Source organism: Biomphalaria glabrata, chromosome 6 (genome assembly GCF_947242115.1).
Source record: "Biomphalaria glabrata chromosome 6, xgBioGlab47.1, whole genome shotgun sequence".
NCBI classification, from domain to species: Eukaryota; Metazoa; Mollusca; class Gastropoda; family Planorbidae; genus Biomphalaria; species Biomphalaria glabrata.
Window position 1 is genome coordinate 43,576,552 of NC_074716.1, and position 14,588 is coordinate 43,591,139.

General features: G+C 32.2%; 1 protein-coding gene across 5 annotated transcripts; it reads right to left on the reverse strand.

Moving 5' to 3' along the window:
• Positions 1 to 99: 99 nt before the first annotated feature.
• Positions 100 to 13,156, reverse strand: LOC106057504 (bcl-2 homologous antagonist/killer-like). 5 transcript variants are annotated; one of them, XM_013214722.2, is made up of 5 exons: positions 13,060 to 13,156; positions 9,976 to 10,262; positions 5,072 to 5,224; positions 3,409 to 3,598; positions 100 to 2,738 (listed from the first exon to the last, which is right to left on the reverse strand). In XM_013214722.2, exons 2-5 carry the CDS (start codon positions 10,197 to 10,199, stop codon positions 2,631 to 2,633), a joined length of 675 nt encoding a protein of 224 aa, XP_013070176.2. In that variant the 5' UTR covers positions 10,200 to 10,262; positions 13,060 to 13,156; the 3' UTR covers positions 100 to 2,630. The 5 variants fall into 5 exon arrangements, with proteins under 5 accessions (XP_013070176.2, XP_013070172.2, XP_013070175.2 ...); XM_013214718.2 differs by having other exon boundaries at positions 13,047 to 13,136; XM_013214721.2 differs by having other exon boundaries at positions 13,024 to 13,068.
• Positions 13,157 to 14,588: the final 1,432 nt, after the last annotated feature.

Below are 14,588 nucleotides of genomic sequence, written 5' to 3' on the forward strand. Positions count from 1 at the left end.
TTATTCAAGAAATGTTTTAAATTATAGTTGTTCTTTAGCTTTGCTACTCGCAGAATAAAGACAAATAGATTTTCTTACTCACATAGAAAAAAACAAACCTTTGTTTAGGAATGATACAAAATTTTTTATTCTTTAACTTCAAAATAATTTCATCTTTAAATCACAAGTATTTCAAAATACAAAAGGTTAGAAGTTTGATATATCAACCGGCTTGCCTCCACAAACATTGGATTAGGCTCTATGTCATGCTCTATAAAAAGTATAAGGGTACAAAGTTAGACAACCTTATTTACAAAACATTACAATGGCTTCTAAATTTCCTTTCCAAGCTATACAATAAACTTAAGACTTAAAAATAATTTCAATGGAATGACAATCTGACATTACATTAACACCTAAATATAGAAACATTTATTTGCAGTGAAACATTAAACTGTTTAGTTCAATTGTGTAATTTCACTTGTACCGGTATTTAATAAAGTTGCATAATCTGATGTTTTGACATGAATCTTCAACAAGAAATGAAAGAAACAGATATACACTTTCATGCTTTAGTAATAGCTGCCAGGGCAACATTGGCAAAAGGAAACTTCAGTCTAGGAAATATAAATTTTCTGATGCAAATGTGAAGGAGATTTAAACAATTATCTTTCAAAACCCAGATTTATAACCTATTCATGATTCATTTACAATGTCTACCACAATTGTAAGGACAAAAATAATTTTCAAAGCAGCTTCTTGGGTACATTTTTATAAACCAGTATGCAAAATAAGCAGTGTGTTTATTGTGACCTGAAATAGCATCAGTCTTTTTGCTACAAAATTACTTAAGGACTTCAGATATAAATACTGCAGACATTGCTGCTAAACAATGAATTGATTTCACCCAGATAATTACTACAATGATAAACCAATTCTAAAATCAACACAGCCATTGGATAATTCATAACATCACAGTCCAACTAAATTAGACTGCATTTTTCATTAAAAAAATAAATCTAAAAGCACAAAAGACACACTTTTGCACTAAGAGATGCACTATTTCATTTACATCACAGTGGATAGAAAAATCTGTATCTTAAAAAAAAAGTCAAACGTAACTTGACATTTGAGCAACACAAGACTTAGACAATTTTAGCGTTCAGTGTTCTGTGGCAGGCCCAGAGAAATGGAATGCTCAAGTACTAATAGAACCAAAGTGTTTCATCGTGTAATTTACTTTTTTGTTTCAGACAGTGTCAAGTGTCTCTATCTCTCTCCCCCCATATATATATAGCTCGTCCATCTTGGTTGACTGTCTACACACGTCATAGCACAAAAAACAAGGAAACAGGAAGATGTACAGAATCATAAGTATATGGAAATTAAACAGCCAAAAAATATTTAGAGCAATCCAAAAATTGTATTAGACATTTTAACCACAATATTTTTTTCTTCTTAAAAACCCTAGAGCTATCCATCTTGTGGCTCAGTGTGTCTTATGGCTTAGTGTTTTTTTATGAAGTTAAATAAATATGGCTATTTCAAAAAAATTAGTCTAAAAATTGGCACGCTATAGTGGAAAAATCAATTTCATTTCATATCAAAACAAATAAATGATGAATAAGCAATAAGATATGAATTTGATCAAAACAAAATGTGACCATTGTTGAAGAATTATTATTTTTTAAATAGCTATCAAACTATCAAGTCAGTAACACGGTTTGACAATGAACACAAGTACAGCAGACATGATGTCAACAGCCGGAATAACCAAAAACTTAGAAAACCAGCAGTGGTCAAGTTTATATTGAACATTTTTATAATCATTGAACAAAAAAAAAAAAACATTCAAAACGTTAATAACAATTTATTTTTAAAACATTATGATTACAAAATAAAAACAAAATATATATGGCTTGTTATTAATAAACTGTCAAAAACTTTAAAATACCAATATTTTGACTATTATCCTAAAAAAAACAACACATCACCACCAAGTACTGGTACAAATATATACTTATGGACCTGATGACAAAAAGAGAGATTTTCAATGCCCACAAGATTTGATAAGTTTCATTTAAGTTTTATATTTGAGAAAACTAACATAGGCACTGTATGATCTTAGCGGATAACCAAGAACAAAAGCTACATATTATAATTAATTATTTCCTTGATTTCGTTAACAATAGACTTCATGTTGATCCCATATGTCCCTACACAATCAATTAGAAATTTTTATTTTTTTTTTACCTAAAAAATTAAATGACATTAAACAAAAAATTATTACACTTTGATATGTTAAGTTTTAAATGTTTACTTCGGATAGTAGTCGAGTCATCCCCCTTTTTGGTAGTGTGGCTAGCACTAACAGATCTAGCTGTACACAGATTATGTCAAGTTTCTATTCAAGTTTGGAGGGGACATCACAGTATTTAAAACAAAGGACACAAAGTTTGCCAACCAAGTGCCTTACCCACTTGGCCATCATACAATGAAGGCAAGTATTACTGTACTTTTTAAATGGCATTCTGCAAGGCTACACTGTATACAGTGTCAAGTAACATTCAATTTTAGATACACAATAAATAAACATGGACCTAACACTGGGCACATATAGCTTAAAGAAAAATGTCTATACACATTTTAGGTCATAGTCTGTGACTGAAGATGATGCCAATGACAGCAGCAGCCTGCAGGGCAGTCACTAGCCAGAATGGTTTTGAAGACATCAGTGGAATGTAACTCAAGGCTGCTCTCTGGGTCATGACAAGGAGAGAGAAAAAAAAAGTAAATAAAAGTGTCTCTGCTGTGACAAAACTTTTTTTTCAAACTTCAAAAGACATTCAAATGTATTAATAAGGTACTGTCAAGGATAAAGGATGAATGCAGTACTAGTATTTCACAAACACAAACCCAGCAGATTTCACCACAAGCAGACAAAGTCTCGTCCACTGTGGGTTTAATTAAGTTTCAATTTGTGACTTATTAAACTCATATTTAAATGTGATATGGGTTCCTAGAAGACGATGGCACCCAGGCATTAAAATTTTAAATTCAATTGAGTTAAAACAATGAGTAATCCATACAGAATAGTAGTTTCAATAATTACAATGATTCAAAGAAATAAAATGTATTGAAAGAACTGATATTTTAATACATCCTCTTTTAAGTGACTTATTATAACTTCTTTAATTGTGCCTTCCTAGAATCAGCTTGAAGTTTGTGTAAACACAATTATTTTTGGAACAGATTTCTTAGTGAGTTCTTCCATGAACATAAGTTATTCTAAATGTGTATTTTTAAAATACTCTAACTATAATTCAACAGCAGTTACTTTTAGTTGTACAGGAAATTTTGTGCGACATGCCTTCTAAGCACTGTGTCCTGTGTGGCAGCTAGCAGTATATATCTATAATACATACTCACCCATCCACCATGATCCGCAATCCACTTGGCTATTCTCTCACTTAGAATAAAGCGGCATATATAAGAAACAATTCTTGATAAAAATGAGAGAAACTGTGATGTCTTTGACCTCAAGACTGTGAGGGCTATACGATATCCAAAGTTGAGAAGAATTAAGATGGTTCCCCAGTTGATCTTAGTAGTTAAAACTCTGAAAATAATGCATATATACAAACTTGTCATGTGACTTTTTAAAAAAAAATTAACAAAGTTGTGATAACAATAAAGTGATGTTTACACTCATGACATAATGGTTTTTATAGCAAAAGGAGTTCAGCCACTTCTGTGACCTACAGTTTAAAGAGGATAATGTGTCATGCACAATAAACAAGAGCATGTACCACCTCCATGTTGTGATACAATACAATTATATAAAATTCTAATCAATCCCTAAACATAAATAATTCAAACAAAAAACAACAAATTCCTTTTTTTTTTTTAAATAACAAGGTTTATTTCACAGACCTATATATATATTATACCTAGAATGGACATGGAGATCTTATAACACTACACAAAAATGTCTTTAAAAAAAGATGAAACAAAGCCTTGTTTTGTAAAATAATTATAAGAAGTAAATGTTTTGTTTTTTAACCCTAATCTTTGTAAGTGATAATTTAATATTTAGATCTAGATCTAGTAGTCCAAGTAATCGAACATCAAAATTATTTAATTATTTCTATCTAGGATTTTAAAACAGTATTTCAATGGAAACTAATAGAAAATGGCTTTATACCATAGATTTGCATGAATATATAGTTATTATAGTAATCACCCCTTCTATTTAAAAATCAGCAAAATGGGATTGCATTATTTCTAAACTTTGAAAACTAAAGATCATTAATTTTTAAGAAATAAAAGAGAGATTTTCCAAGATTCAAGGCGACTTCCCTTACAGCTTGAAAAAGAGTTACTTACATAATGATTAGATTTAATAAGCATTTGTTTCATTTTTCCAGTCTAGGTATAATATATATAGGTCTGTGAGGGAACTGTGTCCCCCTTGTGTCTTCTGTTCTCTATCCTAAAACTGTTGTTATCACAATGTACCCTGACTAATTTGTCATCAGTTTCTGTTTAAACATACATATTTTGGTTCTAGATTATAAAATACCCAATACCGATATTTAAATCTATATTCTATTCTAGTCTATGGAATTTCCCTCACCAATCAAATGCTCTTTACTTTGTGATCATATTATGGTGAATTAGTTAATTAATTTCAATTTGATCAAGATGTCAGTTCAGTAGAAATTTTTGTTGCCAGTGATTTACCAGGAAGTAGAATGACCAGTAATACAACCAAAACCACCATTTTAAAAACCCATTTAAAAAAAACAAAAAAAAACAGCTAATACCGGTACTAGATTAGAAAGTAGTGGAAACAAATCAAATACCAAGCAAAAGTTTAGCTTCTGAGGTTCCGGAGTAGCAAAGTTGTTCAAGTCAACCTTTGCTCTGACATTGGAAGTCCAATTTTGATAGAGGCTGACAAAGATTAAATATAAAACTCAACTCTCTTCAATGTCTAACAAATTACGTGTGTTGACTAAAAAAAGAGAGTTGTATAGAAATGGTCCACTATGTGTTGGTGATTTTAATTTGTTTGAAACTTGAGACTCACCTCCTTGCTATTTGAGCAAAATCTTCATAAGCATTTTCTGAATTATCTGAATCTAGATTTAGGTTTGATATCATTGAGTCAAAGACATCAGCATATTTGGCATTTATGCTATCTCCAAACCTGGCCAACTGTCTACCTATGTCAGCTTCTGGACTGAAAATGGAAATTATTATTAAGTATTATTTTTTTTAGTCTAATTAAGAAGTGGCAATAGCATAATTATATAAGTATTTAAAAAAAAAAAAAAAAAAAAAGGCTTAATGTTATAAAACTTTTTTGCTGCTGAACTGAGTCTGAATACTGATCTAGACTAAGACATTTTACACCGGTACTGAATTCAAGCTAAGCATATATAAGCAGTCTGTTTCTTTACCAAACACACATTTAAATTTATATAAGCATTTCAATAGTTATTGGTAAATTAACTTTACTTGGTTACAGAGATTCACATGGGGGAACAAATGGAAATGGTATCTGAATAAAAAAAAAAGACAAGATGACAATAGTTACAATTTTTAAAAACATTAATACTTTTATCTTATATAATATAGACGCTACTTCAAAAAAGAAGATGATTATGTCCTACGCATCATGCATATTAACAAACGACCTAAATTATGCCAAGTCAATGGTTTTCCTGGCTAGGCCAGACAACCCATTCCATGCTATAATAGCATTAGGGAAGAAGGAGAATTTTTACAAATTTGTCCTACTATATGGAACGAGAAATGTGCCTGTATCTTTGTGTCTTTCTGAGTATTTTATTAAATTTTGTTTTTGTATTTGAATATAATATAAATAATATAATAATAATAATATAAAGAAAGAACAATATCTTGATAACTAGAAGGTATCATAAGTCTAGACAGGGACTTATCATTATTGTTATTTAAATGTGTTCTATTTGTAGTATCATTAGTGAACAAGCAAAACATAAAAAAATAAAACAAACTTATATTGAGTTAAGGGAGACTATTACACATGTTTAAATGTTTTAATTATTTCCTATTGGCTTGTTTACTCTATTGTGCAATGAAAAATAAAAAAGCAAAATATTTTTGTAGAAAGGAAATCATTTTAGAAATCTTATACAAAGCTTTCTTTGTAATTGATAATACACATAGTCTTTGATATAACCTTGACATCAACATAGATTCCTAGATATAACCTTTACACTAATTAACATTGAGTTATTCTATTTCATCCAAGCTATCCTTCAACTCTAGTGATCCAATTCTACACACAAGGCTTATCTCTCCTTAGCCTTGTGAGTGTTTTTTTCTTTCTATATATCTATATATTATAAGCGCTATGGGTCCTGATTGATTTATGTACTGATTGACATATCACTAATTCTCACACTTGCAGTGGATGAAAAATTTAGAAAATTTAACCAGTTACTACTTCTTGTGTGCCTATAAGGATGAATCCGCAGTGGTTAAATTTAGTGAAATTTTAACGCCAAATTTTTTAAATCTCCCATTTAAAAAAAATTATATGATTCTACTTCCGTTTACTTTTCTTCATAATTTCCAATGATTTTAATAACACCAGGTTAGCTCAGTCAGTTTAGTATCAGACTTTAAATCAGAAGGTCAGTGGTTAAAATTACTAATCACACTTAACTTTCAAAAGATTTTTAAAATATTTTGTTAAAATACTGTTTTGCATAATTTTATTTTAGTAATTTGATCTAAATACAAGTTGAAATGGAATATACAACCTAAATCCTAAGATGAGTTTTAACACATGATTAAAAAATTGATGTTTAAAAGCATCAGAGTCTTTCAAATGTATCAATAAAAAGCTGAAAGTCAAAGAAAACTCATATTGTATGTAGGACTATTTTCTAAGACTTAGAATTGTGTGTGTGTGTGGGGGGGGGGGGATAAGTGATATTTGTTATTAAATTCACTGGCAAAAATGTGTTTAAGAGGTGTATCATTATCATTAGATAAAACAGATACCAGATACTAAAATTAAAGTGTTTTGAGGGGCAGGGTGGAGTTTTAGGCGGGGCAGGGGGTGAAGAAAGGGAGGGGAGAGAAAAGTGATATTAAGTTCACAGACCAGACGCGAGTGTGTTTGAAAAGGTGATTTAAAGTGGGCCATTCCAATTTAACATAACATGAGCTAGAGTATACTGGCCACTGTTGAAATGTTGGCAATTTTATTCAAGTCAAAAAGAATAGGGTTGAGGGTACTGCCAAAGTATTATGTGAAAAAACAAAACTTAATTGAGTGTATCACTTAGTTTGGATCAGTCATGTAATTAAAATGTAATAGCTCTAGACCAGGGGTGGGCAACATTTTTGTATCGAGGGTCACATTAAAAAAAAGTTCGGGAATGGCGGGCCGCATATATATATATATCTTAAAAAGATAAGCTTGCTGTGTAGAATGTCTTTTATTTCATATATACGCTGTATTACGATTTTTTTTAATTGCTGTTGTCTTTTTATTTTTATATCACAATATCCCCACAACTAGACAGTTGTACTTAATGTGCAGTATTTTACTTCTCACACTCGTGCATAATGTTTCTTAACTGTGAAACTATCTTACTAGTTGTTATCCCTGTATGTGACTGCTGTCAAATTACAGTCAGTCAACATAGACCTGTGTTTATACTTGTTTAGTTTCCACAAAAAATGCTTGCTCACTGAATGAGACAATATATTTTCCGTAAGTTAAATGTCGGGACGAGCGAAGCCTGCCCTTGTGGAGTATCACGAGAATGCTGACCATGTCCTTTAATGGTGCATAATAAATCAAGGGACCCGAAAAAGACTCTCCAAAGACTATTTGGAGAACTGCCTAATCTGGAAACCACTACGCGGTTCATCTCAGATATGGGATTACTGATCTGAACCCTTCAACATGTAAAATGAGAATGAAGAAGAAGAACTGATGTAAGTGTACCCAAATAGTGTGAACAGCAGCAAAGTTTTTTTAAGTGTGGAAATACAGCTTCTGGCACCCATAAAACTCCAGTGGTAGTGCTGACTGGAACTTCTCTTTGCTTTTATGTCCTCTGGAGATGAATCAACTTCTCTTAATAAGTGTTGTACTTTTAATCATTTCACTAAAGATAGTTTCACCTTTCAGCAAAGGAAAATGACAAAAACTTTTTTTTTTTGCTTGCCTTTAGAAATGGGAAAGTCTTGTTTGAAAAGATTTAACATGCATTTACATTTCATATGTAAACAATCAATTGCAATACAGACTATTAGAAACCTAAAATTTTGTTTTCCATTCTTCATTAGAAATATTGGTAACAAAGTCACAGTCAATGTCCTTCAAGTAACATAACAGTTTCATCCTTGAGATTTTATATTGTTCTCATTTGCCTTGCCCACGCTAAGCTAGCAGATACATTGAATAATTTTTTTCAAAATCAGAACTACCAGTGGTTAACTCCCCTAGATCTAGTAAGTTTTATCTATCTTTTGGTTGCTCTAGTTTAAAGATTTTAAAAATCATATGCAGCTTTGTGCAAACTTTCCTGTTTCAAGTTTATGGTTCTCAGTCAATGATCAAGCTCCATCAGTTGTTACACTTGACATCTTGTTCCAAGCCTACCCAACACTCATACATTGTGTCTTGAATTGAGTGTATTGATGTATAACCATAAAGCATAATCGTCGTTTACTTAAATCTTTTTATAATTATAAGACAGTTTCAATAATTTATATAGAGATATATTTTTTTAATATTTGCATTTTTATATCTATATACTGTGGGCACACCTGATTTCTGTAGGTGTCGGCGGGCCGCATAAAACACCTCGGCGGGCCGCATGTGGCCCGCGGGCCGTAATTTGCCCACCCCTGCTCTAGACTAACAATGATAAATCTATGTGATTAGAAATATTCCAATTGTTTTTGTTAAGCGCAATTTCATGCTTTTAGCTTCTCTATATAGATACGATACCCTATTACTTGGCTGGACCAGATGGAAAAGGGGAGAAAGAACAGGGTAGACATTCTGCTAGTAAAGAGTCTATGAACATGGACAATTGCATAATTGTCTATTGTATCTAATTCAGCTTATAATATCACTTCAGTCAAGTACTATTTCTTTCCCTTGGAAAGGGGACAAACTCAGCTTTTACCACCATTTCAGTCAAATACTATTCCTTGTTTAAAATACCAAACCAAATAATTTATTACCAATAGTTAATTAAATAATATGTTATTTTTATTGATTGCTTCTTGTGTTGTCAGGTAAAAGAAATAATTGTGCAAAATTTCAGCTTTATCTGAGATTGGGTGTAGAAGAAATGACATGTACAAACTCTTAGTTATAAATAGTTGTGCAAACTTTTATATTTATTAAAGCTTTATCTGAGATTGGGTGTAGAAGAAATGACATGTACAAACTCTTAGTTATAAATAGTTGTGCAAACTTTTATATTTATCAAAGAATGGGAAGTGGGATAAAAAAAAAACATGCACAAATTTTTTTTTGTACCAGCTAGTAAAAATAAGGAATTAAATATTTTTTTCATTTGACATTTTATGCTTCTGTGGGTGTGCATGTGTATTTTTGTAAACGTGATGAGGAAGGGGATATTTTTTTCCTTTTTGTTTTAGGCCAACAGTATCTCCCATGATGTCCACTGATAACAAAAACAAGTTCATTTGCAAGGAATGTTTAAAAAACAGGCTAATTTTGTGGTAGCCCAGGCTTCTATGTACCCTTGCATGCTTGTTAGCTATTATTGTATTCTGAATTCATCCATATAAATAATAATTTTGCCAGCAATCAAAAGGAGGGATATGTCAAGATATATAATATACATATTGGGATATTCACCTGTCTCCATTAGGTAATGAAGGGATTTTATACTTTTGTTACACCTTGTAATAAAATTATTTGTTTAAATTTTATTAAATGCTTACCTCGGAGGATCAGATAGATGCAAGAGTTCGTTAACAACAGGAATATCCTGAGCATCTTCTCTGTTGAGATCATTTTCATAGCTTTGGTACATATAGTTCCGAAAGACTGCTTCAGTCTGCGCACTGACATTCCCTTCAGAATCAGGGCGTATTTGTGGCTCTCTCAAGGTCATCAGACCCCCAGATAGAAAGGAATGGTTATCTTGACCCTGCGACCAGGCCATAATTGGTGTTGTTTTGCACTCCTCTGCAATATACTTTGATGGGTACCTTTACATCGTGTGCATCTGATGAATTAAAAATACAATGTATTAAAAAAAAAAAAACATTTACAAGATGAAGCAAAATATTTGGATAATTAGGGAAAAAGAAATGCTACTACTACTACATCATCAGTAATTTAAGATCCAATTATCTCAATCTAAACACAAGTCATTCCCACAATACTAAATTTATACTATTTATTATCTCAGTGCCAAGCACTAGTGACTACATACCAAAACAATTACAGAATGTTCCATTAAAAGAGAAGATAATTATGTCCTATGGGTTTAATTAATGTGTTGATCTAGTCATGCATGGTTCTGCAAGGTTGTTATTGACACAAGTGGTAATGGGTTTCAATCACTACATTACCTATAAAATGCTTTCAATGGCATGCATCTCACATTAAAACCAATCCAACTCCTGGCCTTCATGTGCAGTTCAGATATATTGAGCCTGGTTTTATAAACATTTATTTGTTGTTTTTTTAATATATACCGATATAATAAAGGCATGCTTTCCCTTCATTCTAAAACAAATATAACATTTTCTGATAGCAAAAAAAAAAAAGGTAATTGAAGTTTAATCATAACAGGGTAGTGAAATATAATTGAGTAAAATGGATTAATATAATTCTTTTAGAAAAAAAAGATCCCCTCTTTGTGATCTATGGGGCGTATGATATAAAGGTCATCAGTTTCTGTGGACCAAGGTTAATGAGGGTGTTGTGTGGCTAGCACAATGACTAACCACCATTACTTTTCCCCAACTATAGTCAAGTACCCATAAGAGCAAGATGGACTAAGAGGTGCCCTAAATATCCCAAAATTAATAATCCTAGTCTTTATCAGGATTCAATCCAGGGACCCCCCCTTGGTTAAGAAGCCAAGCTCTTTACAAATCAGCCATGTGGAAAATAATTAAGAAGAGAATGAGTTATTGTAGACTCTAGATCTAAAATCTAGATTGAAGATAGTCTAGATCTAGATGATGATAGATCATAGTATTCATAGTAACATAGCTAGTAGACCTACTAGATGACTGGATGATATCTTTAAACTTAACCTAGATCTAGATATAGTAGTAAATCTCTAGATTAGTTATTAGTAGATTTAGAATATACTTAGTAATACTAATAATTATAATTAATAATCTAGACTACTAGTATCAAGTAACAAACTAAATATTTAATACTAGAGCACTAGAGGTCTAGATCTAAATAATACAAATTACACTAAACTTTACAGTTTAGTTAGATCTAGAGTACATCTTTAATATATATATACTATATATTTAGAATAATATAGATTATAGATCTATATATACTATAGATATTTTTATTTTTATATATTATATATAGAAGATTAGTATCATAGATTTTTATATCCGAACAATGACTTTCTGGCACTGGGAGAATTTTTTTTGTGGTTATTTTTTAACATACAAAATAACTGAAAGCAGACTCTTCTACAACGAATGGACAATGAAAATAGCTGTGTTCCTATGTATTACTGCCTGGTCGTGCGGTTTGCGCGCTGGACTGTTGTTCTGATTAATCGATGGTCGAGGGTTCAAACCCTGCCCGCTCCCATCCCCCGTCGTCCTGCGGGAGGTTTGGACTAGGAAGTAAACTATCTTCAACTCTGAAGGAACATCCGAAACAATGTAAAACATTTTTACTACTCATAACAAAGAAATTGGTAACGCCAAGCATACTTTTCCTCGATCGGATTTTCCCACAGTTAATAAGCTCGATCGGGTTGATCATAGTTGATGGAAGGTTCAAACAGATCAAAGAAAATATATCTAAAAACATATTTTAATATTTAATTTTCACTTGAAGTCATTTTCTTTTAACTTCAGTTCAAGAACATCATCCATTGCCATCTTTCCCACGCTCCAAAACTTCAAATAGTCTCTTTGAGCTGATGAGCCATCAGACTTTAAAATAGTCCTAAGCCCATGACCCATTTACTTCACTACCGGGTAGTAAAAAATAATAAATCTACACCTCTTGGGCTTGACCTCACCATGAACTTAGCCTTTACAAGGAAAAGGAAATAGCATGTTGTGTTGGAAGTGAAGAAAAAAAGGTGCATGCGCAGTTGCAATATAGTAGTAATTTGGTAAACATTCAAATAAAAAAGTTTTTGAAATAAAAAGTGAACCGTTCGAACCTCTATACAAATCGGGGCTTTTCGAACTTCGCACTTTAAATGTCAATCATTGAATAACAATCATGATGTCTGAATTCATTATGATTATGATTGTCATCACTCATTCACTGATGACAATAAAATTAAAATGAATAAAAATATAAAATAAAAAATGATCATCATCAATGAATCAATTATCAATCAATTCAATTTTTTACTTTAATCAATTGAAATGGTCGTGAATTTCACTGAATTCAATTACAATCAATTGTTTATTGAATCAAAAGAATAAAATCATAAAATGAGAACGAAGAATTAGAAGATTTACTAATTAGATTATTAAACTTACACTTACACGTGCACACTAAACTCTAAACACACTTGACTTAGACGACTTAGAGTTTAGACTAACTTAGTGTCTTATAGTATTTTAGACTTAGACTAGTTGACTAGTCACTTACACAGGCATCTACTAGATCTAGATCTAGTCCTAGCTAGAGTATCTATTTAAGATAGATTGATAGATCTAGTTCTAGATATAGACCGACTAATTTAATTATAGATAATATATTGTAGAACTAGGACACTAGGTTCTAGATCTAGCTCAAGACAAGAGATCTTAATTTACTTTTGTAAAAGCTTCCATTTTACCTGCCAATCTTACCTTGACTTCAGACAGTCAACAAAAAAGTAGAATCTAGCTAGAGCTAGATCTAGATAAAAACTCTAATTCTGGGATTAATAATAAAAACCCAGATTATAACACAAGTAGCCAAAAAAAATAAACGGATATATCTACTCTGTATATTAGCATTATATTGTATCTATATAAAATCTACATATACATCTATATAGATTCAACATAAATCGAGATAAAATTTAAGGGTAGGAACCTTGGTGGAGAGCATCCAAGCTTGGTCCCAATCCTTTATTATAAATGATAAACCATCGCCTAGCTCCCTATTATAGTCCCTAGGGTATCGATATATCTAGTATCTATAGGCCTGTAGCTATACGTTCATTTTTGCTGACGATAAATATTTATGTATTTAGCACTATTTTTCATGTAGGCTAAATAAACCTGATACATCGAGCTCGTCAATATCTCCTATATAACATCTGTTTACTGTTCTTTGGGAAATTTTGTTTTTTAACATAATAAGGCACCACGAAGTTTAGACGAAACAAGGCCTTGCCTATTTATAGCATCTTCTTCTCCACAGAGAAGGGCATTAAGCCAGTATGTCTGCTACTGAAACTTAGTTCGTTATCTTGTATGGCGTAAGATTATGTTAGATAGCAACGTATTCAAATTACGCGTCTATATAATACCTATTGTCCCATTCTAAAAAGAAATATAAAAAAATTAACCATGTAAACATGTTCTTTATAATTATTGCTAATTGAAGCCGTTATGCTTGCTCTCGTCTCCATCGATTGAACGTACAACTTCGTGCATCTCTCAAAGCAGCCAATACGTGGACCATTACTTCCAGGGATATCTGGACTATTTTGAGGACTTTGAGCGATTCGAAAGAAGATTGTGTATTTTCATTCTGAATGTCCGAATAGTTAACGTTGATGCTGCCGAATGTGGCTGCGGCTGACGAGTAGGGCCTAATGAAATTTACTAAAGCACACCTCCTCCTCCGCTTATTATGTTTGCATTTTGATGCACACTTCGCAGGCTGCCCTCCCTTAAATTCGGGGTGCAGAGATGTATGGCAAACGACTCACCGGCCTGCGTATGACACTTACCCTGAACCCGCGTATGACACTCGCCCCGGGCCCGGCTTCTGATTTGATTTGAGACTAAAAAAAATCTACTGCCGAGGACAAGTGTATTGAAGACGACAAAGTAAGAACTTTAAACCAACCGCCGACAGATAACGGCTATGTCTGCGTTGCATGTGGCAAAATATGTAGATCACAGCTAACAATGCGTACTCACGAGAAAAACTGCCCTCGAATTCGGACTTATTAGGCTCTATAATTAGATCCGATTCTTGAGTATCTATATATATATATATATAATTCTATTCTTCCCTAAACAGTTTGGACGAGAAGAAGTAAAGGAAAGATAACTCTCTAATTTCTACGGATAGTCCACGAGAAAACAAGAGTAGTATTCATACTATAATACGGATGACTGGCTGCGCGCTTGACTGTCGTTTAAATTTATCAAACCCTGCC